General features: G+C 41.9%; 2 protein-coding genes across 2 annotated transcripts; one reads left to right on the top strand and one right to left on the bottom strand.

The window, feature by feature from the left end:
* Window positions 1-9,183: 9,183 nt before the first annotated feature.
* On the bottom strand, window positions 9,184-15,424 carry LOC103713916 (mitochondrial carnitine/acylcarnitine carrier-like protein). Its single transcript, XM_039117056.2, has 3 exons — window positions 15,201-15,424; window positions 10,782-11,173; window positions 9,184-9,960 (listed from the first exon to the last, which is right to left on the bottom strand). Exons 2-3 carry the CDS (start codon window positions 11,171-11,173, stop codon window positions 9,459-9,461), a joined length of 894 nt encoding a protein of 297 aa, XP_038972984.1. The 5' UTR covers window positions 15,201-15,424; the 3' UTR covers window positions 9,184-9,458.
* A 7,526-nt stretch (window positions 15,425-22,950) lies between these two features.
* On the top strand, window positions 22,951-25,202 carry LOC149751616 (uncharacterized). Its single transcript, XM_089926382.1, has 2 exons — window positions 22,951-23,941; window positions 24,023-25,202. Exons 1-2 carry the CDS (start codon window positions 23,348-23,350, stop codon window positions 24,884-24,886), a joined length of 1,458 nt encoding a protein of 485 aa, XP_089782508.1. The 5' UTR covers window positions 22,951-23,347; the 3' UTR covers window positions 24,887-25,202.
* Window positions 25,203-25,761: the final 559 nt, after the last annotated feature.

The raw sequence follows: 25,761 nt of genomic DNA, 5'->3' as shown, positions 1-25,761 counted from the left end.
CTTAATTTAATACCCTCTTCATCTAAATTTTGATTTCTAAACGTTTGACAGATTGTCAAAAATTTGTTTAAATGAATGTAGGGTTGTTCACTCTCGAACCCATGAAACTTGGGTAACATGTTTATTGTTGCAGCCCGAATCTCGAATTGGGCTGCATTATTAATTGGTAATACTATGCAAGTAGGGGGACTAGTAGATGCGGGTGCGAATAACTCATTCAAAGTTCTAATGTGTTCACCCATTGTAGAGATTGACAGTTGGTTTACAGTTCGCAAGTTATGATGAAAAGTTCTGTCAATCTTAGGATCAAATGGGGTTAACTTATCCCTTAATGACCTTCTACCATGCATACATTATCAACACTTCATTAGATTTGACTCCTACAATGAACGAAATCCTAAAAGAAGAGAAGAGCTAGACACAGATGACCACAACTAACACCACACAACAATTTGACCCTATTAGTCTTAGAACTAAGTGAGGTTTAGTAGCTTCTTAAATCTAGTTGCACAGAGATGTATCAGGTTAAAAAGTTTCTGAAATTCTCTCCTAGATTAGACAGCTCCTAATCTCCCTTTCAGATTAAGCTTGAGCTTACCAGTTAAGCAATCCAGTAATCAGTGACCAGGAAAGTCCCGGGGTGTGTGGTGGTGCCAGAAGGGATACACCAATACCACAATACCCGTAACAGTTCTCACTATTGTAAAACTTTCCTAGACATCACCAATTACTAAATTCTCACTGGAGTGGCTTTCAGCCGCTTCTTTTCAAGAGCCTAATTGAGCTCGAAAGCCCTAAGGCCAACGTCTAATTTGATTTTAATTTAATTTGGCTTAGGATAAGTATGCAAGGTGGTGATTTTTGGGCTAAGGACAGGTAATGACTTCCCGACCTTATCTTTTTAATGGGTTTTGCCCTTAATTACTTTATGCAAATGCTTAATACTAAATGCAGCAAATAATCAATATTTTTTTTAAAGTTTATGCAATGTCATTAGGTTGTATTGATTAAATGAGCAAGCAATTTTTTATTTATTTTTTTTATTTTTTTAAATTTTATGTTGTTTTTTTTTAATTTTTATATAGGAATAACTTGAATGTAAACTAAAACTAATCCTTATGCGTCAGTCAATCTCCGAATATCCGTTGAATAAGCTCTGGAGATTACTCCGTGAGGAGCCCCAATAGAGGTATGATCACCTCGGAGGATTGCACCCTATCAATTACTAGCAAAAATAATATATTTTTTTTTGAATTTAATTAATTTTTTTTTACTTTTTTTTAAATTTAAATTTCAAATTTCGAATCACAGAATTCAAATTTTGAATTTAAATTTTTGAATTCTTGAATTTTTTTTAAATTTTTTTTTTACTTTCTTTGTTTAGAAAACTTTAATTACGAATTTCAAATTTCAGAATTTAATAACTACGAAATTACTACTAAAATAATCAAAATAAGAAAAATTAATAAAAATAAAAACTTACTACCGGAGTGCGTTCACTCCGGGCATCCAAAATTCGATTTGATCTTCGCGATCGTTCTTGCTTCTCGATTTGCCTCCCCGGCAACGGCGCCAAAATTCTGTTCGTCCTTTCCTGTCTAACTAAAAATATGCTAGACAGATCGTTGTTAGAACCGACAAACAAAGTTTAAATTTAATTTTACTCTTACCTTTCCTACTCGAAAAATAGCGGTTGTAAGAGATCGATCCACAGGGAGGCGATTGGAGTTGCATAAAAATTAGAACGTTCACTCGGTTTTGAAATCGATTTTTGAATAATAAAAGAAAAACATTAGGCTCTTTTGGATCCAACTGATGACCGTAGCTGACGCACCGGGCGTAACGAACGCCCGCCCACATAGCTCTCAGCTTCGTCCCAGGAACCGAGGTATCGAACAACTGACAGTAAACTAAGGATGATAGCATTGTTGATGATAGCTTCGAGAAGAGAGGGAGAATAAGTCAGTAAGCTAGAGGTCAAGCATCCCACTCCTTTCACTTGTGGGTTTTCACGTGTGCTAAGGATGCTACAGTGTTTGAATCGGCTTCCTTTGGTACTTAGAGGAATCCTATACTCTTTGGCTGTCCTTGATCAAATCCATATTACTTTTCTAACCTCATCCGTATGATCCTCATGAAACGTATATTGCATGACTCTTTCTATGATAGTGACAATGGAGGTGGTTCGTTCTTCCTGCATTAATCTTCCTAAGTGTGTAGTGACATTGGTGGTTGGATGGTGATCATTAAAATATATTTACAAAAATTAATGGTTGGATTTGTAGAAAAATTTATAATTGCAATACTGAGAAATAGGACATTAGAAAATTATGCGAACATATAGAAGAGCTTACTATTTATTTGTTCCATTAATAATGTCTTGAAGATAGGCTGCAACCACAAACAAAAAAAAAACTGAATATTAGTTAGGGTGATGAATAGTAGTACACACATGTAGGCGAAGAATTTTTTCTGACTCTCTAAGTTCTGCATGGTGGCTCTTGATGAGGCAAACCACCGCCAATAGCTTTTGATATGGGCCATGGTGTTCTAGATGGAGAGGAGATTTAACTCTAGAGTTAATTTTATTTTAGGCCCTCCTATCAAGCAGCACTATCTTTAAAACATGATTTGCACCTTTCATATCATACCAAAGTAATTACTCAGATAGACCTAGGCCCAAGAGCTGGATGGATCATATTGAACCGTATTGAGCTTTACCGATCTAACATCCATCCTATTTTTTGCAATAGGAAAATCCAATCAGTGGCAACCCACAGTTAGAAAAGTTCTAATATTCTCCCACTTGGGCAACATTGATTAGGTTCTAATTTTAGAAAGCAATTTGTTTAGAAAATGACTCTCGAGTTGGACACATATTAGTGGCCACAAGAACTAATAAATATTGCAGTCTAAGGTCCTATCCAATGGATATAATTTTATCGAACCACCAGGGTCGTAGCATCATTTATCGACACAAGACCTTCATAATTACAAATATCAATACACCGTCGACATTTATAGGATCTGGCTATGGTTTGGCACACGTGTTCCATGAGTAATAAAAAATATGCTAAATCTACATGGGCTCCGGTACGTATATTGTCTCAAGAAAACCCTTTGTGGGATTTTAAATCTCTTACACTTCCGTAGAAGCCTTATGTCTCAATTCACATGAGGCCTCTGTGTCGTACTTAAAGTATGCATCATATAACCTTGAAGCTTTATATGGCGAGATCTCAAAACTGTAAATTATTATAACATAAAATGTTAAACATATATCTGTAACATGTACCTGTATACTTGAAAAATAAATCATCAAATCAAGAAATGATACATGATCGGAATGGATAACTTTATTAAGAGTAAATTACTGTAATATAAGACATAACAAAATGTCAATCATAACTCCCACTAACCAAGCATATCAAAAGAAATCAAAATACCTATATGTTATATATGTTTATCAAAATCAATAGGCCCAAGTCCTATTAGGAAAAATTCTAGCATGGCTCTCTATTAGGATGTATTCTTTAAATTAACCATTCTGTTATCTTAATGTTAGCTTCTCTTGGATGCAGTCCCCAGAAGTTGAGCTTTGAAAATAATAAATCTCGATAATTATTTCAGTTACCCCAATAATAAGTGGGCTAAATTACTCCTACCATGAATTTTGAAAGCAAATCTCCATATTTGCAAGGAATCATAGGTAAAAGGAACCCTAAGAATTTGATATAGAAAAAGTAGGCATCCTTCTTAATGAAGAGCTTGCATTAAAATAAGATAATATTAAACATTGATATCAAACACCAGGAAATTATCAAGGAACTGATAAGGCTTGGAGATCATAAAATATCGGAACATCCTTGTCTTAGTCCTTTTTCACAATAATGTAGCAATTTTTACTTCCCAAAAAGAAAAGAATAGAACCACACATTTAAGGAGAAAAACCAGCAAGAAATATAGTGGAGTATACAAAATCAAAAGAAAAGTCAAAATAAACTAGAAAAGCTTTAACCCAAGCAGGATTCTGTAGAGTAGGATTCAGATATACAATGAGACCCAATACAATATCATGGTACCAAAATTGCTCCTTAATGACAGCTAGTTTCTTGAAGCATGGAGACCTTCAAGGATCTTATTAGATGTCTCACTTCTCAACCCTAATATTAACAAGAATCCGGGTTGTTTAACAACCTTATGTTGCACATCTCTAATTCAGGATCAGGATCAAAACATTCACACTGATGGGTACAATAATGAAGAGAAACAAAAATTCTCGATCACAAGATATCCAATAACATTCAAATGGAAAGCTAGAAAATGAAATGAAGATGGTAATGCTACAAGCTTATCTATGTTGAGCAAATAATCATGAGGTATCTAGAGGTTCCTATCACAGGTCGTCGCCTTCGTTGGAGTGACTGTGCTAACGTCGAGTCTAGTATCAGACATAGGCTCAAAGGGTGGCTGGGGGCACTGTGTATGATGGATAGAGTGACTTGGTGTGGTTGGCTCTCAGCTCGATCTCGGTCTACCTATTATCAAACACTATTGTTCCGATGTCGCTCTTGAGGTCTTTAGAGCAGCTATTCGGAACTTCATATAGGGCAGACAGGAGGGCAGAAGGGGAATTCACCTAGTGGCATGAGAGGTGATTTGTCAGCCTATCAAATAGGGTGGCCTGGAGATTCATTCTTTGGTGGAGAGGTGGGAGGTGATGGCAGCGAGACATATGGCTAGAATATATCCTAGAACCGGATGGCTTGTGGAGTACCCTACTAAGAGCCAAGTATGGAGTCCACAAGGAGGCGGCGGATTTTCAGGCTGCGCATCGGTGTTCCTTCATTTGGAAGGAGATTTGCTCACATGCTTCGGTTGTGTGTGCGGAGATTAGGTGGGCTGTTGGGAATGGTCGGTCCATTGATGTCTTGAAGGATAGCTGGATGACTGAGCGGCCACTTAGTAGGGTACCGACCATGATCGACTCAGCTAGATTGGAGGGTTGCAGGGTCAACAATCTAATTGTTCTCGGAGATAGATGGTGGAATGAGGCATTGATCAAGGAGGCTTTCAGGAAGCAGCTAGCAGAGGGAATTTTAGCTATTCCGGTATCTTCAGGGAAGATGTTGGACAGGTTGGTTTGGGAGGCCAAAGGGAGATCCAAGTTGTGGGCCACGGACTTACAAGAGGTTTTGGGAGGGGGTGCTGCTAGGTAGATGGATGGCAGATAGATCTAGAGGATGGGACTCCATCCCCATGTAGCTCTATTCTTATGGAAGATGGTCTGGGGTTGCCTCTCGACCAGGAGTGTGTTGGTGGGAAGGGGTGTCCGGATCTCCCCAAACTATGGCAGTTGTACTGATGTAGAGGAATCCATCAACCATGCCTTGATTGGTTGCCCGAGGGCAGCACAGATTTGGAGGAGGGCCTCATTACCATTGCCCCAGGTTGTCTGTTCTGCAGACGATCTTCTTTGGATGATGAGGGAGGCCGCACGCAGCCTGAGGGCGATTGAGTGGGGCATCACTTGCGCTTACCTGGCATATCACATTCAGCTGGATAAGAACTCTAACTATATATTGGACCTTGCCAATGAGGGGTTATGCATTGGAACTCTGGCTATTATTGAGCTTGTTGATTCTGCTTCTTGCCCTGCCACGGGCATAAATATGGTATTTTGACCTACTCTGCAGGGTATAAGTGCGTTATTCCGGCTTACTCCGTAAGATATAAGTGTAGTATTTCAGCCAACTCTGTAGGATATAAGTGTGGTTCTACTTCTGGCCTAGCCACAAGATATAAGTGTAGTCATAGTTAAAGGTTGTTAAGTTAAATATAATTTGTTTCGAATTGAATTTATAATTACATATATGAATATTTAAAAGATATGGATTTTAATGGATTTGTGTTTTAAAGCAGAATTAGTTATGTCTTTATACTGGTAATTTATGTTTTACTATTGTATCTTATATTATTATATGAATTATCTAGTTAGGGTATTCATTATTTACTAGGTTGTCAAGCTTATTATACAACTTTTTATTTTTTTACAGATTTAGAGAACTAGTTTGATCGAGGTTCCAATATGGAAGAATGACTAGCAAAACTTTTGCACATATTATCTTGAATTAGAGTTTATTTAAATTGATGTATTATTTTATAATATTGTTAGAATTATGAAGCATTTAAATTTTTGAGTTAGTTATTAAAATGAAGTTTGAATATCAATATTTAAATTTAGTTTGCAGCATGTTTATGATATCATGATGAGATGCCTTTCATGTTTGTAGAGAGAGTTCTCTATAAGTATGCGGCGGTTGCCACGATCCCTAGTTCACGATTTTGGATCAAAGGTGTGACTGGAGGTGGGTATTAGGCCGGGCCGTGGGCGGCCCGGCACGGCCCGGCACGAAGCGGGCCTACAGTAACGGGCCGTGCTAGGCACGGCTCATAAAAGGGGGCCGGGCTGGGTTAAGAATTTCTGGCATGCGGGCCGAGCCCGGCACAACCCATAAGGGCCTGGGCTGGCACGATTCGTAGGCTAAGCACGGCACGGCCTATAAGGGCCTGAACCGGGCCCGGCACGGCCCACAAGGCACGGCTCGTCCCCCTTAAAATAAATAGGAATAAAATTTTTTATTTATAAATTTTTTTAATAAATTAATAAATGTTGGGAACTAAGGATTTATTAATATAAAGCCACCTTAATGGTGGGGGGTTTGGCATAGACCCCTACCAGTTTATTAATTTAAATCAAAATAGTACATGAAGGGAGGTTTGGTCCGACCTCTAGAATACAATAAGAAAAGAGAAAAAATAGAGATGACTCACTTTAATAATTAAAAAAATAAAAATGTACAATTATAAAAAATTAAGAAATAAAAATAAATGATCAAAATCTTACTAATCATCAGTATTCACTATTCAGTAGTGTTTGTATCATCATCATCAGAGGATGTTGCATCATGTCCACCTTTATCTTGAAGTCTCGCTTCAGCATCCAACTAATCTTTGAAGCAGAGAAGCATCTCAACTGTTTCGCCAGTCATCCTACTTCTCTTTTTGTCAGGAACACGCCGACCTGTACTAAAAGTAGATTCCGATGCTACTGTGGACATCGGCACAGCTAAAATATCGCGTGCAATTGCAGACATAACAGGATATTGATTTTTAACACTCTTCCACCAAGATAATACATCTAGACTCTCTATTTGATTTTTATCATATGCAGACTGAAGATCATTTCGTAAATAAAATTCTAGTTCACTACTTAAAGATGAAAAAGATGAAGATGAACTTGAAGCATGTGTGTGTTTTCTCTGTGTAATGAATGAAAAAATAGATGACGAACTTCTCAACAAGAATCTCCTCTTGTGTAGCACTTGAACACTTGCTAAATGCAAACTAAAAATTAAATTGCTAGAAGCCTAGAGCACTTGCTAAATATTGCTAGAAGAGAGAAATAGTAGTAGTAGAGAAGGAGAGAAGAGTTGGTTTGGTGTGGTGAGAATGAGGGAGGAAAGGTGTATTTATAGGACTCCAATTTTTTCTCCAAAATACCCTTCAAATTAGCGTTTTATGGCTGTTGGGAGGGGCAAAATGGGTAAAAATCCACAAATAGCTGTTATGGGCCAAAAAAATAGCCGTTATGGGCCACCCATAACGGCTATTTTTTTGGGATAGATGGGTCGTGCCCGTCTTGTGCTTGGCACGGCCCGTGCCAGGCCCGGCATGGCCCGCCAGCCCACGGGCCTAGGGCCGTGCCGGGCTTAGCCTTTAGGTTAAGCGGGCCGTGCCAAGCATGGCCCGTTTAGTAATATGCCGGGCCAGGCACGGCCCGTTTGGTCTGTGGCCCCGGCCCGGCACGGCCTGATGCCCATCTCTAGGTGTGACCCCTTATTTCCATCTTTGATGTTAGGCTGATATAGCTTGCTATGAAAACTTCTTGTAGAGTCTTGCTTCATACTTAACCCTAGAAACGTTGAATAACATGGATAATCTTTTGATTGATGCAAAGCATCGAAGGGAATGCACACATACTTACAAAGAAATGAGAAGTATTACTTTGACCGTATGATGATCCCTAGTTTGTCTTATACATAGATAATTTTGGAGCTGATAAAATCATAGTTCCAAAAGGTGATCCATGTGGTTGCACATAGAAATGCTCCCTGATGCACTTAAATTGCTTAATTGAGAAAGGATATCTGTATCATTTCTCAAAACTTTGTAAACTTTAAATGGTTCAGTTCAGGTTCGGTGCTGCTCATTGAATTTTTCTTGAGCTTTCCTTTATGCAGACCCCTTTTGCTTAATCTTCTCACATAGATGAAGTTCATAAAAAGTTTAGGAATATGTGGAGATTGCAGGAACGTTATCTGTGACATTGGTTGCATGTGAGAAGTATTGTAGATGTCTCTGTCCCTTAATTTGGTATGAGAAGTTGCATGCATGGTTATGATCCTGAATAGTAACAAAGAATTTCTTATTGTTTATATGATTTGATAATTACATCTTAGATTTGCACTTCTTCGTCCCTCCCTTAAAAGCAAAAGTTGAACTAAGTATATTAATTTCATATGAGAGTAGTTTTACCAACGAGAGATTAGGAGAATAACGATAAGCCTCATACATGGTTTTGAAGAAGGTTAAGTCATCAGCCACCGATCAGATATCAAAGCAGGAGTAGGTCATGCGATCAGTCCATTGGTTAGTGATGCAGACATAATCTTTGTGAATTCTCCTACATGCCAAGTTTTAGTTGCCAAGAGAACTTCCTTGGCAATGATTGCCAAATTTGTGAATTCTGCTGAATTCTCTAAGCTCAGCATCTAATACCATTGTAGCATCCAGATATCGTGTTCTTCAATAGAAGCCAATCTAAAATCATTTGATTTGAAGCTAGACTGGAAAGTATCAGGCCAGACTTCGGCTCATCGGCTTGTTCCCTTTGCCTCTACCAGCCACCCTCTCATAGGCCTTCCCAAAATCCTCTAGTTGCCATTTCTTCTTCCAGGGAGGGCTGTGAAGTTTCCAAGTAAAACAGCCAAAAGTGGATGTAGACCTGCAATCCCTCACCCAAAACGACCTTATCGACATCACTGCCCAATTGGTTCAAATTTGTTCGTAGATTTTAGAATGGGACTTCGAGTTTTCAATCTGGAAGACCACCACCAAGAGTAGAGTCACTGTGACATTTTAATTGACAGAAAGTGTCAAAGACCAATGCCATGGGAAAAATCTTTTCGAGCTTCCAATAACTAGAAAGAAAGAGAAACAGTATGTTAAGGAGCAACAAATGCTTCTGACCATCAAATATTTTGTACTCCACGGTCAGAAATGAACTGATGCATTCAGCAGGCAAAGCCAGAATAGTCACTAGAATCACCTTGCCCAAATAAACAGGAAATTTAGACCAAACTAGAGGGGAAAAGAATCAAGAAAGGGCATTCAAGTTATCCTAGACTCGACCTGGTCACCTCATAAGCCAAGAAGCAGGCTGCATTGGCTGGAACACTGCGAGCCATGGCTGGTCCAAAACCCCTGTACAGGCCCTTGATCCCTTCAGATGCTGATATCTTCCTAAATGCATCAATGGAACCAGAGAACTTGGGATTCTTGTAGTCATCAACCTGAATCACACTTTTCACAACATCTGTTGGATAGACAAAAAACCAGAAGGATGCTCCAGCCAAGCCACCAGCAATAATCAGATGACCTCTCCCAAGCCCTGAAGTGTTTTTTCCTCCAGCAAAGTACTGCTTGACGGCTTCGTAGACCCCAAACATTGCAGCATTTCCAGGGACTTCACGTGCCAAGGTTGGAACAAGACCTTTGCAAAGGCCTCTGAGGCCACCTTCTGATTTGAGAACATGCTTCGCCACATCCATAGGACCTTTATATTTTACTGCACCAGAAGAGGCAGCAGACTCTGCCAAGGCACTTTGGGCTTGTAGCCTGTTTTAAATGTGATGACGAGAAGAAAATGTTTCATATCAGCATATATAATGGCATGGTCCTTGTCCAAAAATTACATGCAAAATCTCAGCAAGTCATCCATCAACATAATCTCATTAATCAATGTGTTAAAATATGCAGACAGAGTAATTAAATGCCTAATCCGTTCAGTCTAGATACGCTGTGCTTGGTTGTTCCCCAAGAACAGCACCAGAAGGACATCAGAGACCTATGTCAGGAAGATGAAGAAAACTAACAAGAAGAGAATTCAATTGGCGTGCCTTGATCATTACAAGAAAAAATAGTAGATAATAGTTAAAAGAAGAACCAGAGGAATTTACTACTGAATTCAAGTCAAACCCTATTTCCTTATTGTTTCATCCCTACTACAAGGCTACAACTAAGAATAACTAGTGCCATTTATTATAATAAATTGCCTGAAAGACTTCGTCTTCTTTATATAAAGACTTCAAAATGGTTACAGAAACAGTAAACTAGTATTATTAAAGAGTGAAAACAGAATTATGGTCATTATGATAAGTTGCTTGAACCAATTCTTTCTTTTTATAATTTTTCTTTTTACTCTTGAAATGTTTTTGTGATGATCCACTAGCCTGTCTTACCTGATGAGTTGCTTTGTACTGCCTGACAATCAAAAGCAGGCAGTGGCCCAAATGTAGAGATGCTTTTTGTGTAAACTAACAACAAAGACTGAAAATACATTAGTAAAATGTTTCTCTACCTCTATATTAATCATAAAAATATAATCCTTTCACCAGAAGCTATTTTCAGATTGCAAATAAAGGCACACTATCACTGACCTGCACTTGATCAATTCTGTTGGACATGCTAGGAAGGAAACTGCAACTCCAGCACCAGCACCACATACAACCTGTTGGTTTACTGTGAGTGGGGCACCGGGTTCTGACCTTAAAAGTGCCTCCATTTGTCCCCTCACAGTAAAGAGAAGAGCATTGAAGGCTGCAACAGTGGCAAGTGGAGCTCCCATCCCTTTATACAAGCCCCTCGGGCCTTCGCTGGTCGTTGTTTGCTTAACTGCATCCATGGCACCAGAATACTTTGGGAATTGACCAGGAAGTGGGGCAGGCTGGCTCTGAAGTTTAACCTTAATGGTATCAAAGGGATGCCCAACAATCAGCTGTGCTGCACCTCCAATGGTTCCAGCAGTCAGATCCTTGGCTACATCTGCCATCTGTGACATCCAAAAATCATGTGAGAAGTTACAGCATATTGATATATCGTACTCCTGCAGCTTTTCTTTCTGAATTTTAATGAACATACAGTTTAACTCGCATTATGGAATCATATATTGAAGCAGAAATCATAACTTATCAAATGACATATTGCTGCCATATTTCTAAGAGGAGATAAAACAGTCAAAACATGTTGTAAACGTCCATTATAATCTTAAGGATGGTAATAAATCTGAGTAGGCTGTAAATATAATGATGCTACTACAATTTAAGTACTAACAGATGCAGCACAAGGACAAACTTTTATGAAAACAATTAACCAATACAAATTCAGAAGAAAAAAAAGGGATCAGCAACTGAAGTTAGAGAAAAATAAAATGAAATGCATAGGAACTTTTATATTAATTTAAAACATTCAACTCTAATGAGATGGAGTGACAGTCAAGGAATGGCAGCATCCTCTTGCAATAAAAGAATGATATAAAAATAGGCTAATCCTCATTATCACAGAGGACATCTTCTTTCACACAATCAAGAGGATATTTACTTGAAATAATATGATTAACAGTTTACAAACTAAAAAAAATAAAGTCGAAAACAAAAAATTCAGTTATGAAAAATACGCTATTTGAATGACTAAAAAATTTTCATATGAGGATTTAAAGAGGCCTTAATTCATATTTTGACAGAAAAGAAAAAGAGAAGAAAAGATATAGGTCCTTGACTCTTATAAGGTCAATAGTAGACTAGTGCTTGTGAAATTAATTAATGACAACTCATATATATTAACAGGAATTGTCTTTGATAATGAGTCTTTTAGGCCCTGTTCAGTAATCCTCGAATAATTTTAACTGGAATATTTGAGTAACATAATTCAAAAAATATCCTTGTTAACCAGGTAACCCGTTCCCATCCCTGGCACATAGTTTTAATCCAGTTAAAGTAGATAAGTACGAAAATTTGCTTTTCAATCTTCTCGAGAATTCCTGTTCCTTATTGTCAGGCCTTATTCAGGTGCCTAACTTAACAAATGAGTTTTATTCAGGTTTATTCGGAAACCAAAGAGGACCTTAGTGAAAAAATGTTATCAGAAAAAAAGGACAAGCAATTATGGTTTAATATGGAGAGAGCTGTCTGTAGCAATCAAATTATGGTCATAGAAAATAATTCTACAATCCACATTGTAAATCCAACTGCATACTGTTTACTTGAATTCAGTATTTTTTTGATTCGAGAAACCGAGTAAAATTCTACTGATTCCTTTTGAAAGCTACAAACATTTTGCACCCTTAATTTGGGTTTGCTCATCCAGTTAGTATGCTTCAATAACAAAAACATCAGCAGTCCTTTTATAACATCATCTAATATAAATCAGAGGCATGATATCCAGGGAGATCTAATTATTTTGATATTTCAACTTCTCTCAAAGTTCAATATCAAGAATTAAACCTCCATAAAACAGCATCCTAAGAGAGATAACCATATGGATCACTTTCTTGGTAGAATATTCGGCTGTTCTGTAAGATTTCTCTCAAACATAGAGAAAGTTCATTTCGTTATCTTCATGGCCATATTTCTCCTAGTTGCATTTCATTTATAAAAGACAAAATCGTTTTTGTTCTCTCAATTCTCAAATATCTCTTTCTTGTGCTTATCTAAATGGAGGCTTAATCTATCTTAAATGATTTATCACAGAACTATCTGACCTTAACAAACAAGCAAGCTTTATTGCATCTGCAAGGATCAACCTTAGAGGTCAACATTAATGATTCATTAAGCTCTGGACACATTTTACAGCAGGCATTTGACATGACAACAACCATCATCATATCAATGCCTAGATCATAACTAAGTTGAATACAGGCAAGAGGAGCATGTAAAAGCACTTGGGGCACAAGTGGGAAAGCCTAGAAATTTATGGAATTTAAACTTGTTTATTAGGGTGCAACACCACCCCAATATATATAACCCAAGATGGGAAACATCTGTAAGGAAAATGAAAGCAAGGTTTGATGTATAAAAATATCTGGAAAGCCTGCATGTGTACTTATTTACAGAATTTAAAATTGTTTATCAGGGTGCAACGCCACCCACAATATATAACCCAAGATAGGAAACATCTGTAAGCAAAATGAAAGCAAGTTTTGATGTAGGTAAGTTCATTAGCCTCAGGGGCAATAGTAAAAAATGAAAGTGCCTAATTGAAATACAGGTCTTGAATTCTTGTAGATATTCATGTAGTATAATATTCCTGACAAAATGCTTAATTAATATAACCATGTCTTGCCCCTGTATAAGCAAAAATATATGGCTAGCTCATTGCTGTTTTTAAATGATAATGAATGCCAATTCATTTGGTGTTTCAGAGACTACAGAGCCTTTAACTAAAGTTTGGCCTCCAATACCACAAAATCCCACTTTGTTGAGAATTCCTTCAAAGATATGCAAAATATCTAAGAAAAACTAGAACATGAAGCAGCAGAAAACTTGATTACGAGTATGATCTAGTCTAAGAAAATCCATGAACTAAACAAATTGTAAGTAAATTGTGCATCTTTGACAAAATAATGCTATCATTTGATTGCCTCCTCAAACCTTATGGATTAAAACAAAGCCAAGATTTTCTACAAGAAGAAAGCTGAAGAAAGTCCCTTTGACTTGCTAGTACACAGATGGGGAAAGATTCCACATGTCACCATGTAACTACAACAACTTGATTCAAACATGTTTAATAAATATAAGAATCTCACAACTTTGTACATCATTGTCTTTCTATAGTTGCTGATCCTTTCATGCAACTCACAATTTTGTCATTGCTGTTCTACCTCAAACTTGAAGCTCGCCATCTTAAGGATCACCGTTAAAATGGATTCAAAAACTAGTAGAATGAGACGGTACTACTGGTACCATACAGTTCTGTCATGAAACCAGTAATGATACAGGGTGTTGGGGCACCTAAAAGCATAGGATAGGGACGTAATTGGTATCTTGATCAGTCCCGACAGGTACCACGGCCAATGTGGCAAGAACAAAGCCTGTCCCGAGCGGAACGATAGCTTTTTCTTTACAAAAAGTGCATGAGAACAGGATAAAATAGCCGTCCTGATTGGTTGCAACCAATACAAGCCAGAACCAAGGCCAGTTCGGCCCATACAAGCCTATCCCAGTCGGGACGATAATTTTTCTTTAAAGAAAGGGTGGAGGGCCATGTTGGTTGGCACAACATGAAGTGTGAAAGACAAATTGGTTGGGTATTAAACCTGGCACAGATCTTACTATAAATAAAACTATCTGACTCAATAATAACAGAAAATAATCTAAACTTATTCAACCACAGGAATATGAAAATCTGATGAAAACTAATGCCAACTGTAACGAAAATTCCATAAGAGTTGTCGAAATCCCCACTGCAAATCTTGTGCACTTTGCATCTATTTATCTAAATAATAGGGACTAGGGTACAGAATGGACTTCAAGGGTTCCATTCTTTAGACTAAAAACTGCGCTTATGGATAAATTGTAAAACATAGGACCAACATACAAAATCATTCAAAATAAATATCACCAGTCAAAACCTAAGATAAACAACTAAATGAACACTCAATGGATAATTCTTGTTCCACCCTAACACAGCGACATTCAAATACTAAAAGCTAACACAGTGACATTCAAATACTAAAGGGAAAGTGCTGAACCAGGCATTCTCTCCTGCCTTCAAAAACAAACATTGAATGATATCAATTAGGTATTCTGATAATAAACTTCACAACATGCATCCAATTTTTCCAGAGGCTCATCCCTCCCTCCCCTTTCCTAAATGGTTCTCATCAACATTTCACATTAAGCATCACAGAGCACAACTCAGATAAAAGCTACTAACATAAACATCTTGCGTTTCCATGAAAAAGGTTCTATGATCAAGAACAGAAATAGAATGGAATAGAATCATTAGAGATTAAAAGAACGGAAGCCATGCAAAACAAAGGAAAAGAAAATGGAAGTTTATGGGGGAGGGGTTTAGAGAACCTTAGCAGGATTTGAGCAGATCTCTTCTTTCTTCTTTGGATTGAAGGGAAGCAGCTATTTGGAATTCATTCCTTCTGTTTCCGGGGAAAGGAATCCATTTGTAAGGAAGCGAACCTCTCGAGACCACACGGGATCCCCGACAAGAGATGGAACCTGGGATGAGGCGAAAGCTCCACCTTTGGATGAGTGGTGGAAGCCGAGAGAGCGAGAGGCTATGAATCGGTGAAATGTCGGATACTAGATACGTTTTGAAGAAAGAGGGGTGGCGGAGAATCTCTCCCGTATTCCGAATCCGGTGGGACCTGCGAGGCGTTGGGTTTAGTGGGCTTGCGTCTACTGAAGATATTTTTTTTTTTAAGATATTTTTTTTTCTGAAGATATATATATATATATATCTTCAGATCTTTATATAATTCGTGCATCTTAAATGCCTTAAACTTAGTACCTTAATTTTTTAATATGATGGTTAGCCCAACATCCTACTTGTAGCCTTTATGATGGTTCTCATATAGATGAGCTTTCCAAGATTATTTGGATCCTAATATCCTGCAGACTTTCTACTTTGGACTCATTAAGAATATAACTCAACTTTTAGTTTATTTTATCATCAATAGAGGGATGGGAGGAGATATTCTTTGAAAGTTACACTCTGGGCTCGTTTGGTTCGCGGGAAGCATTTTCCTTCCTAGGAATATGATTCCCTGGAAACAAATTCCTAGGAAGAGGATGCTTAGGAAAGTATTTTTGGCATGTTTGGTTGACCATGGGAAAGTGATAAATTTCCAAAGTGCTTATGTTTGGTTGGCCATCCACTTTCCTAGAAAAGTTATGTATAATTCCTATTATGCCCTTAATAAAAATTAGGTTTTTAATACCTCTTTAATGCTTCTTTAATGCTGAAGGGACTTTTTGGGAAAAAGTAAAAATGGAATGATTTCCGCCTCATGGGAAAATAACTTTTCCATGAAATGTGGGAATCATATTCCCATAGAAATACAACTTTTCCTTCTCTCTCTTTTGAAAACTCCAACCAAACAAGAGGCATCTCATTACTTTCCCGTTGACCACACTTTCCTCCCTTCTTTTTCCGCGAACCAAACGAGCCCTCTGGAGATAAAAAAATTATGTCAATCCATTGACGTATGATACAAGTGAACCTATTTTGTGGGAAACCTAGCCACTGAGATTACTTCTTCACTCAAATAGCTTAGTTTCTACCATAATGAACCTATTTTGTGGAAACCCCAATCATGAAGGTTCGATATCAACTTTCGAGATGGGCTTAAGCCCGGTCCCCTTTGATAACTCTAGCACTCCGCTTTTATACAAACTCTTGGTTAACAGATTTAACAAATATTTCTATAACTTAATATATTGCAAAAAAAATATTTTCTTTTTATATTATCTTTTTATATTTGTGACAAAGCTACTTCATATGTTTTATTGGTATTTTTTTGATATGTCAATTTAATTACGACCTTATTATCACAATGAATAAATATAGCTGGGACTAGTTTTGGTACCAAAAGAAGTTATAAAATAAAATTTTTAATGTACAGATGGCTAATAAAGCATCTATTTCTGACCCAAGTACCATTTATTTAAAGCCTAAAACCTCATTTAGGACAGAATCTTGAATACTTGTGGGCCTTTGCTTTCCCTTTTTCTTTGGCCAATTTTCGACATCTTAGCCCTAAATCAATCCATGAGAATTTCAGGAATGGCATCTTCTGTTATGTTAGGCATGTTCATAATCCAAGGGCCAGGCTATTGCGATTGCTGCGAGAAGCCTTTGATGAAACTTTTGATCTATCATCAGAGGGTTGTGTTATTTCCGAGCACAAGAAGAAAAAACAACGATATCATTAAAGAAATAATAAAAATAAAATTTCAAGTTTTGGTTATATGCTCTTTTTTCTTTTTTTGGATAGCTGGCATATCATCAAAGTTTCTTGGTGACATATCTGATGTATTCTTTTTCGTGCTATAGACTTCTATGATTGAAATCAAGCTAGAAAGCATCCTTTAGGAGGGAAGTTGGTCCCCTTTCAAACAGGGGTGTCAATGGGCCAGCTAGGGCCTAGGCTAAAAGCAAGTAATCCAAGGCTCAAGCCTGACTCAGCCTGGAACTGGCATGGGGATATCATGCCAAGACCGACCCAACTCAGGATATGTTTTTGGGATGGACATAGCCAAGTCCGGGACCTATTTTATTTGTACCATATTTTAAACCTAAGTTCGGGCTGAAAACTAGAGGTAGCAGTCGAATCAGACTAAATATGAGTCAGATCAGATATAGAATAGATCAAAATTCTATCAATCTAAATCTGAACTATTAATTAAATAGGTCAAAAATTCAAATCCAAATTTAGATCTGACTATTTTATTAAATAAATAATTCAATCCGATCTACCATCGATTGATTCAATTAAACGGATTAAGCATTGCCATCTTTTTTAATTCATCAGGTCTTGATTTTTAGGTACGAGCCCATAATAAAGATTTTTTTTAAATACAGCGGTAACTTATACCATACGCGTATGAGTATATTTATAAGAGTCAAAAAGAAGAAGACGACTGAAAAGAAAGAAGTAGACATGAGATTTTTTTAACGGAACTTTTCTGAATGGTATGCGGCGAAGGAGGCAATCCAGTCAGCAGTACTATTTAACTTTCGATGAACATGAGTAGCCCAAAAAGCTACCAGCCTTTTCGCAAACTCTATATATCCTATACTAATAGATATCTCTCAACATAGTTGCCAATATTTTTCTGAACCTCGCCGATCACTGCAATTGCATCATCTTCAAAATGGATACACCCTTTCACAGCAGTAGGCGCCGTGACCTTTGCACGCCGGTTTTATTGCCGATGCATCGGAACGAAGCCAGGATTTACGGCTCCACTGACACCAGCGTGAGATAACGTTTTGTCTGCAAACCTCGGGCTCCGTACAAGCAAACAACCCTCCATGATGCAGTGCGACGTACAGCACGGACTTGGCATACTGCCCGCAAAATCGGTTTTCGGTGGGGTCGGCTTCTTTTATGGCTGCCGTTCACCGCTCGGAAGACCATTTTGGCTTTTTTGGAGCTCTTTCGGTGCCCCTTCAGCTCTCTTCGGACTGGCGATTTGATGAATTTGTCAAGACTGGAAAAGGAAATGAACGTAGGATTGCTCGGTAACAAGAAGTTTTTTTTCGCAAATAAGACAACAAACTTGTTCAAAACACGGGATGGCATATTACCAAGAAGGATTAAATAAAAACTGAAGTGGAAAGATTTAAACTCAGAGTCAAGACATGCAAGAATCAGGGGAAAAAAAATAATCATAGGTAATTAAATAAATAAATGAATCGCAGAGATTGAAGCTTATGACTTCTAAGGATATATATGAGCTTTGGTGATATATTAATTAAGCAAATAATATCAGAAACTTAAATTGATAAAGAAAGAATAGAGTAATATATGTGAGACATAATATTTAGCACATCAATTTAGGATACATGGTACTATGAAAGGAGGTATCTAGAGATGGCACTCATAGGAAAGGAGGTATCTAGGCCTATTTAAGACACCAACTTGTGCACCCAAGATTACGTGGGAAAAATCTTGGCAGTTACACCACTCAAGAATTGAACCCCTTGCTCCTTGCTTGTAAATGAGGGGATGTGACCATTGAACTAATGCTCAACTTGCAGTCATTCTCATCTTCCTTCATCTAGTTTGTGCCCTCTTTATTTTTGAGCAAGAAAACAATAAAAAGTTACATGCTATTGTTATCATGGATAGGTTCTAGGAGACTCTACTCAAGTATTGCACACCAAAACATCACAATAACTGCTATACATAAGCCAATTAAGCTAGATCAACTCGAACAAAAAACAAAACAAAATAGGGCATCCACTAAGTAAGAACAGTAAGATCATCAACCCTTGTAGGTAGAGAGTGTTAAGAGAAGTTCTAATATAAAGACTTGATATATATGTTGAAACCTACCTACAAGCTTAAGCTGTTAGATTCTAACCAACTCCCTTTCAAGTCTTATCCACTAGGTCCAATCAAAGCATGTGCCCAATTATTCTTTTGATTGTACCATGTGTTGCCATTCCAGCTTAAAAGCCTACTCTCCAAGGTTAGAGTGTTACATGCTCTAACCTAGCACACCATGACCGATTCAGAGTTGCCTATCATCGTCAGGCATCAACTTTGATGTCATTTGTTGGCGAGACAGAATGTTAATCTCAACAGAACTTGATATGCATGTTAGAATTAGGGCTACAAATTTGTCAAGTCAACTCATAACTTAACTCAGTCTCAACTCGATTAGACCCAAACATAACCAATCGTATTTGAAAACCCAAGATCTTGCATTTTTCAATCTGACCCAATCCAACCTGACCCATATATCATCCTGATTTAGTTTAAGTCACCGACAAATAGGTCGGACTTGGTCTAAATCCAAATCATATAAATATCCTCCTTCACTTTTAAAGATCTTTCCTAATTAATTGAATGAACTCTCATTAAACTAATCATTCTTTTCATCTCAACAGCTACATTTCCTCTTATCTATTTTCATTCATTACATTTAAAAATTTATATTTTATTATTTCTTTTGGTGAATTTTTATTTACAATACCCCAAGTATTTCAATACAAATAAATAAAAGGTATTATTTAAAATTAACAATGATCATTTACATGGATGAACTTAAAATTTTTCAAATAAAAATTCAACTTTAATTTGGTCATTTGTAGTTTTACCTATTTTTACTAATATACATTAATTATTAATTATTATTTTTAGTTATAAAAGAAGAACTAGATGCAAGAGTAACCCAACTTGAAAACCAAATGGTTCAAGTTGGATTTAGGGTCATATTTGATCTTGACCCAAGCTGAATGACCTGCTAAGTCTAAAATACTTTTTATCAGCTTAAGCCAACATGATCCGATCAGCTAATGGGTTCGGTCCAAATCCAAAATATTGACATGAAATCAAGTCGGTCGGGATCAAGCATGGTACGGTCCAACCCAACCCCGTATGCAGCTCTAGTTCGAGTCCAACTCGACTAAAAGTTTAAATTGTTAAAACTTACATGCAGTTCCCACGGGAGAGTGGGCTGCAGGAAACAAGGGAAGCAGGGGCAGCCAATGCCAGCAATGAAAAAATTGTCAAACAATCAAAATATTTCTACTTCTCAAAATTTGATGGTTGCTCAAGCGGAGAAGCACCTCGTAGCCTCAGCCAAATAGGTTACCTTATATGCAGTAGCCACAAGGACTCATATTAGTACGTTGACTATCGTCCTGCCGAACCCGCTTCTCATGCTGCGCGGCTGTCTTGAGACACTTCCAATAGTTCGCGCAGGTACTGCCATGACCAATCACAAAATAACTTAATTAGGATTTTTTTTGGTTCATAAAAAAAAATTATTATTAAAATATTATTTTTAGAAAGTATATTTGAGTACCACATCTGTCACAACTCCTAACAATCTTAAACTAAATTTTAAGCTCACTTATGCCATGGTTCCTAATGATTTTAAGCTTTAAGCTATGTACCACTTTCGTCACACTCTGAATCTATCACTTCGTGCCCAATCACGAGTATGGCTGCATGGTCACCTATTGTTGTCACCGTGGCCTCAATTTCTCATCATGGGCACTCTTTGGTGCCCATAAGAATATATAATAAGTTAGATCAGTTAAGAAATATAAATTAGAGCTTAAAGTGCTACACAGTTTTTTATTAAGGGCTACTCAAGATTATTAATTAGGTACTGTTGCTGGGGGTCCAAACCGAGAACGATTGGCACAGCGGTGTGAACGGGGTTCCCTTTGAATCGCTTTGGTTGCGCTCCACCTTCCGCCGGGAAACCTGCAAGCAAGCCTCGCACCACCACTGGGGTAGTGGGGGCCCTCCGACGATCAAGTTAGAGGGAATCGAAGGAGAAGGAGAGGTAGCAGGTAAGATGATGCTATGGAGAATCTTGCTCACCCTCCCCCTTCCCCCCCAGCCCCATATATATCAGGCTGGGGGGTTTTTCTGGGGATTGGTCATCATGTGGCACGATGGGGTTGCCACTGACATGGCCGTTATAGGGCGTCGTGGGGCAGCGCCGGGTACGGCCATGGCAGGGCGTAGTGGAGCTCCGCTTCGTACGGTTGTTACAGGGGATCGTGGGGCAGCGCCGGATTTGGCCGTTGCAGGGAGTAGTGGAGCAGGGGGCCGCGGCGTGCCTCAGGAGAACAGTCTGTTGTTGTCAAGAGATTGCCAACCCGAGGTCGGATTGCTGGATCAAGGGGCAACCGACTCGGGGTCGGATTGCTGGATCAAGGGGCAACCGACTCGGGGTCGGACTGCGGAGCCGAAGATATCCGACCCGAGGTCGGATTGCTGGATCAAGGGGCAGCCGACTCGGGGTCGGACTGCGGAGCCGAAGATATCCGACCCGAGGTCGGATTGCTGGATCAAGGGGCAGCCGACTCGGGGTCGGATTGCTGGATCAAGGGGCAACCGACTCGGGGTCGGATTGCTGGATCAAGGGGCAACCGACTCGGGGTCGGACTACGGAGCCGAAGATATCCGACCCGAGGTCGGATTGCTGGATCAAGGGGCAGCCGACTCGGGGTCGGACTGCGGAGCCGAAGATATCCGACCCGAGGTCGGATTGCTGGATCAAGGGGCAGCCGACTCGGGGTCGGACTGCGGAGCCGAAGATATCCGACCCGAGGTCGGATTGCTGGATCAAGGGGCAGCCGTAGTCTTTCTGGGCGCGCGTGCCGGTCACGTGGGGCATGGTGGCTAAGTTCCCCCGTAACAGTAGCCCCCCACTTCCGAGCCTGGAACCAGGAGGGGAACGGGTGAAGGGAGTGATGCTTCGAGATTGCCGCCATCCCTCGGAAAGGCGCGCGCGCTCCGAGCTCCCCGCCCCTTTTTTTATGGCGTATGGCGGTTGTCGCTGATCTGGCGGTCTGCGGATTTCGGCGGACATCCTTCCTTAATGGCGTCGATTCGCCTTTGGGGCGAGAACGATCCTTCGGTAGCCAGGCATCCTCTGGCGTCACCGAGGCGTCACCCGCCTTTCTGCCTATTTAACCGGGGGCCCTCCCCCGTCCGCCTTTCTCTTCACAGGTATCCTCGAGTTTCTCCCTTGTGCTGTTGCCGTTGCCGTCGGACTGTTCGTTCGCTCCTCCTTTGACGCTATCGGAGCCGTTCTTCTTTCCCTTCCGGTGAGTTTTCCCACTCTTCAATTTAGGGCTCTCCGTACTTTCTCCTTTCGTATTAGTGTACCCCAGTCGTTCCGGTCCCTTCTCCCCTCTTGACCCCGTCCTGACCGTAGATTCTCTGGCCGTTAGGGATGGACGAAGTAAGAGCGGACCGCATTCAGTCGGAGCTGGTCCCCGAAGACCTAGATAGGTTCGTGGCTCGGTACCACCTTCCCGAAGCCTGCAACGTTACGCTCCCGGGGCCTGAGGAGAGGATGTCCCGTCCTCCTCCAGGGAAGGTCGCCATTAATGAGGACATCCTTCGGGCTGGGTTCCGCTTTCCCCCCTCGGACTTAGTCGTGCAGGTGCTTCGAGGTTTAAGAGTGGCGCCGACGCAACTGGTGCCGAACTCATGGCGTACCCTGACGGCCTTCCAGGTTCTCTGCCGCATGCACGAGGTTTCCGCCACCCTGAATGTCTTTTGGGAATGCTACGGCCTGAACGGCCACCCCCGGGACAGAGGGTGGTGGTGCTTTGCGGCGCGGCGAGCGTGCGGCCTCGTCAAGGAGGCTCCTTCCTCCATTCATGGCTGGAAGGAGCGTTTCTTTTTCATCGACGTAGATCCCTCTTGGGGAATCGGGACAACCTGGGAGACGCCGATGAAGTCCCCGATCGGCCTATCGAGGTTGTCAAGGGAGGAGTCCGATGGCGTCGCCGTTTTGAGGGGGTTGGTTGCCGAGGGCCGGCTCCCCCCGGTGGCTCGCCTTATTTCCGAGGATGCCTTGGTGAACGTCGGTCTGAGCTCGGTCCCCGCCGACCGTGAGCCCGCCATCACTTCTTCTTTTTTTAGCTCTTTTCTCCTCTTTCGTTTCTTCTTTCCATCAGTTTCTCAGTTTCTAACCATCTCGTTCTTTTTGCAGAAATCGACGACGTCATGCAGTCGGACAGGGCAATGGCTGTTAGTAGGGCGTCCCTACTGGAAGCGGTCCGGAGGAAGAAACAGACTCCTCCGAGCGAGGTCCCACCGGCGAAGAAGCCCCGCCAGCAGGCGACTCCGACGCCGACAGACGGGTCCGGGCCCACCGATCAGGGGGACGCCGCGGGCTCGGACCGACAGTTGACGCCGTATCAGCCCTCCGGTGATGAGACTACCGCTTTTCCGGAGGTGTCATCCGGGCGCGCCCGAGACGGCCGGGTCGGACGCGGTCGGTCCCCAGCCCGGCCTTCGACTCGGTCGGCCTCGGATGATACGAGGAGGGGCGCGCCGAGGCCTCGGCCGAGCGGGACCCTGTCGATTTCTGGCGCGGCCCCCGCCCCGAGCACGGTCGGCATGACTCTCCCTCAAGCAATGGGTAAGGGTAAGGCCGCAGAACCACCGTCCGGCTCCGGGGCGAAGTCGGGGTCGGCCTTCACTTTCGCCGGCGCCCGAAACCTCATCGAGACGGTGCTGCTGGAGGGTGACCGTAGGCAGGTCCGGCAGATGAGGATCCCTGAAGTCGGAGCTGCCAGCTGCGTCTGCCTCATGTCGGTGAGTGTTCTTTTGGTCGCTTTCGTCATTTATAGGCTCTATTGATCCCCGTCTGACGCTCTCATTTTTCCTGTCTCTTAGCTCGCCCAGTACATGATCCGTCTGGAGGAGAGCCACGAGGAACAGGCGAGGCTCCTGGCGAAGGCCGAGAGCCGACTGAAAGCTGTAGAGGAGGGAGGCCAGGCTGCGGCGGGGAGAACGACCAGGGACCTCGAGACGAGGCTCCAGGTGGCCGAAGAGCGGGCACTCGGCTTCGCCGCCCTCGAGAGGCAACTGTTGGAGGCTCAGGAGCAACTCAAGGTTGCCTCGGGTCTCGAAAGCGAGATCAGGAAGGCGGAGGAGCGAGCCGAAAAGCAGTCCCGGAAGGCTGCCGACTTCCGGGAGAGGTGGGAGAAGGCCCAGCAGTCGGCCGACAACGCCCGCAACCGAACCCGATCTCTTGAAGCCAAGATGGCCGAATTGGAGTCGGCCTTGGAGGGGACTCGTGCGAGCAACCAGGAGCTTCATTCGCGCCTGGAGGAGGCTGAGGCTGCTCGCATCGCTGCCGAGGCGAAGCACATGGAGGCTCAGGCCGATCTGCTGAGGGTCTCCTCCGAGGCGGACGAGCGGATTGTGGCGAAGGTCATGGAAGCGAAAGCTCAGATTACGGAGCGAGCGGAGGCGGCGCTGGCCGAGAAGAGCGCAGAAATCGGGCGTCAGGCGGTACAGGCCTATCGTCAGTCCGCCGAGTTCATCCGTGACATGTCGGATGCGGGGTCCGACTCCTTTGCCTTAGGCTTCGATGAAGGCCTGGCAAGGGTGTCCACTAAATACCCCGGAATTGACCTGAGTGGGGTCTCCCTCCTCGACTCCCCTCCGACGCCATTGCCTGCCGGTTCTCCAACCGTCTCCCTACCCTTCGCGGACGTGCTCGCCGTTCCCGATCCAGGGGTTCCTCCAAGCTGACCCTCTGTACTTTTTCTTTGTTCTTTTCTTTTTATGTTGGCGTTTTGCCATGTTGTATGGGTCTCGGCCCTGATGCAACGAAAGTTAATGCAAACAAAGTGTTTCCTCATTTCACTTTCGTCCTTCCTCTTTTTAACTCTTGGTAGCGTCTCGCCGACTCCTGACTCTTGAAGTTCCTCCGGCACTAGGCCAGGCATCCGAGGGTTAGGCCTCAGAAAATCCTTCCGGCGCTAGGCCAGGCATCCGAGGGTTAGGCCTCAGGAAATTCTTCCGGCGCTAGGCCAGGCATCCGAGGGTTAGGCCTCAGGAAATCCTTCCGGCGCTAGGCCAGGCATCCGAGGGTTAGGCCTCAGGAAATCCTTCCGGCGCTAGGCCAGGCATCCGAGGGTTAGGCCTCAGGAAATCCTTCCGGCGCTAGGCCAGGCATCCGAGGGTTAGGCCTCAGGAAATTCTTCCGGCGCTAGGCCAGGCATCCGAGGGTTAGGCCTCAGGAAATTCTTCCGGCGCTAGGCCAGGCATCCGAGGGTTAGGCCTCAGGAAATTCCTCCGGCGCTAGGCCAGGCATCCGAGGGTTAGGCCTCAGGAAATTCTGCTCATTGGTCGGCCAAGGCTGGCGCAAGCCGAGGCGACCGGTCGGGGCTTCAGGCTAGTCTGCTCCCGGGATGATCATCGGGTTAGCCTGGCATCCGAGGACTGAGCCTCGGGGAATTCCGCTCGTTGGTCGGCCAAGGCTGGCGCAAGCCGAGGTGACCGGTCGGGGCTTCAGGCTAGTCTGCTCCCGGGATGATCATCGGGTTAGCTTGGCATCCGAGGACTGAGCCTCGGGGAATTCCGCTCGTTGGTCGGCCAAGGCTGGCGCAAGCCGAGGTGACCGG

The sequence above is a fragment of the Phoenix dactylifera genome, chromosome 11 (assembly GCF_051530095.1).
Source record: "Phoenix dactylifera cultivar Ajwa chromosome 11, Ajwa_hap1_PhDact_Kaust_v1.1, whole genome shotgun sequence".
Lineage (NCBI taxonomy): Eukaryota > Viridiplantae > Streptophyta > Magnoliopsida > Arecales > Arecaceae > Phoenix > Phoenix dactylifera.
This window is presented reverse-complemented; position numbering and strand designations above follow the sequence as displayed.

What these genes read in the sequence shown, in the direction of transcription:
- LOC103713916 (XM_039117056.2), bottom strand. Translation starts at nt 11,173, where the DNA reads ATGGCAGATGTAGCCAAGGATCTGACTGCTGGAACCATTGGAGGTGCA. An exon ending in ACAGAATTGATCAAGTGCAG is followed by an intron (nt 9,961 to 10,781) that starts GTCAGTGATAGT and finishes CATTTAAAACAG; the next exon opens with GCTACAAGCCCAAAGTGCCT.
- LOC149751616 (XM_089926382.1), top strand. Translation starts at nt 23,348, where the DNA reads ATGCAGTCGGACAGGGCAATGGCTGTTAGTAGGGCGTCCCTACTGGAA. An exon ending in GCTGCGTCTGCCTCATGTCG is followed by an intron (nt 23,942 to 24,022) that starts GTGAGTGTTCTT and finishes CCTGTCTCTTAG; the next exon opens with CTCGCCCAGTACATGATCCG.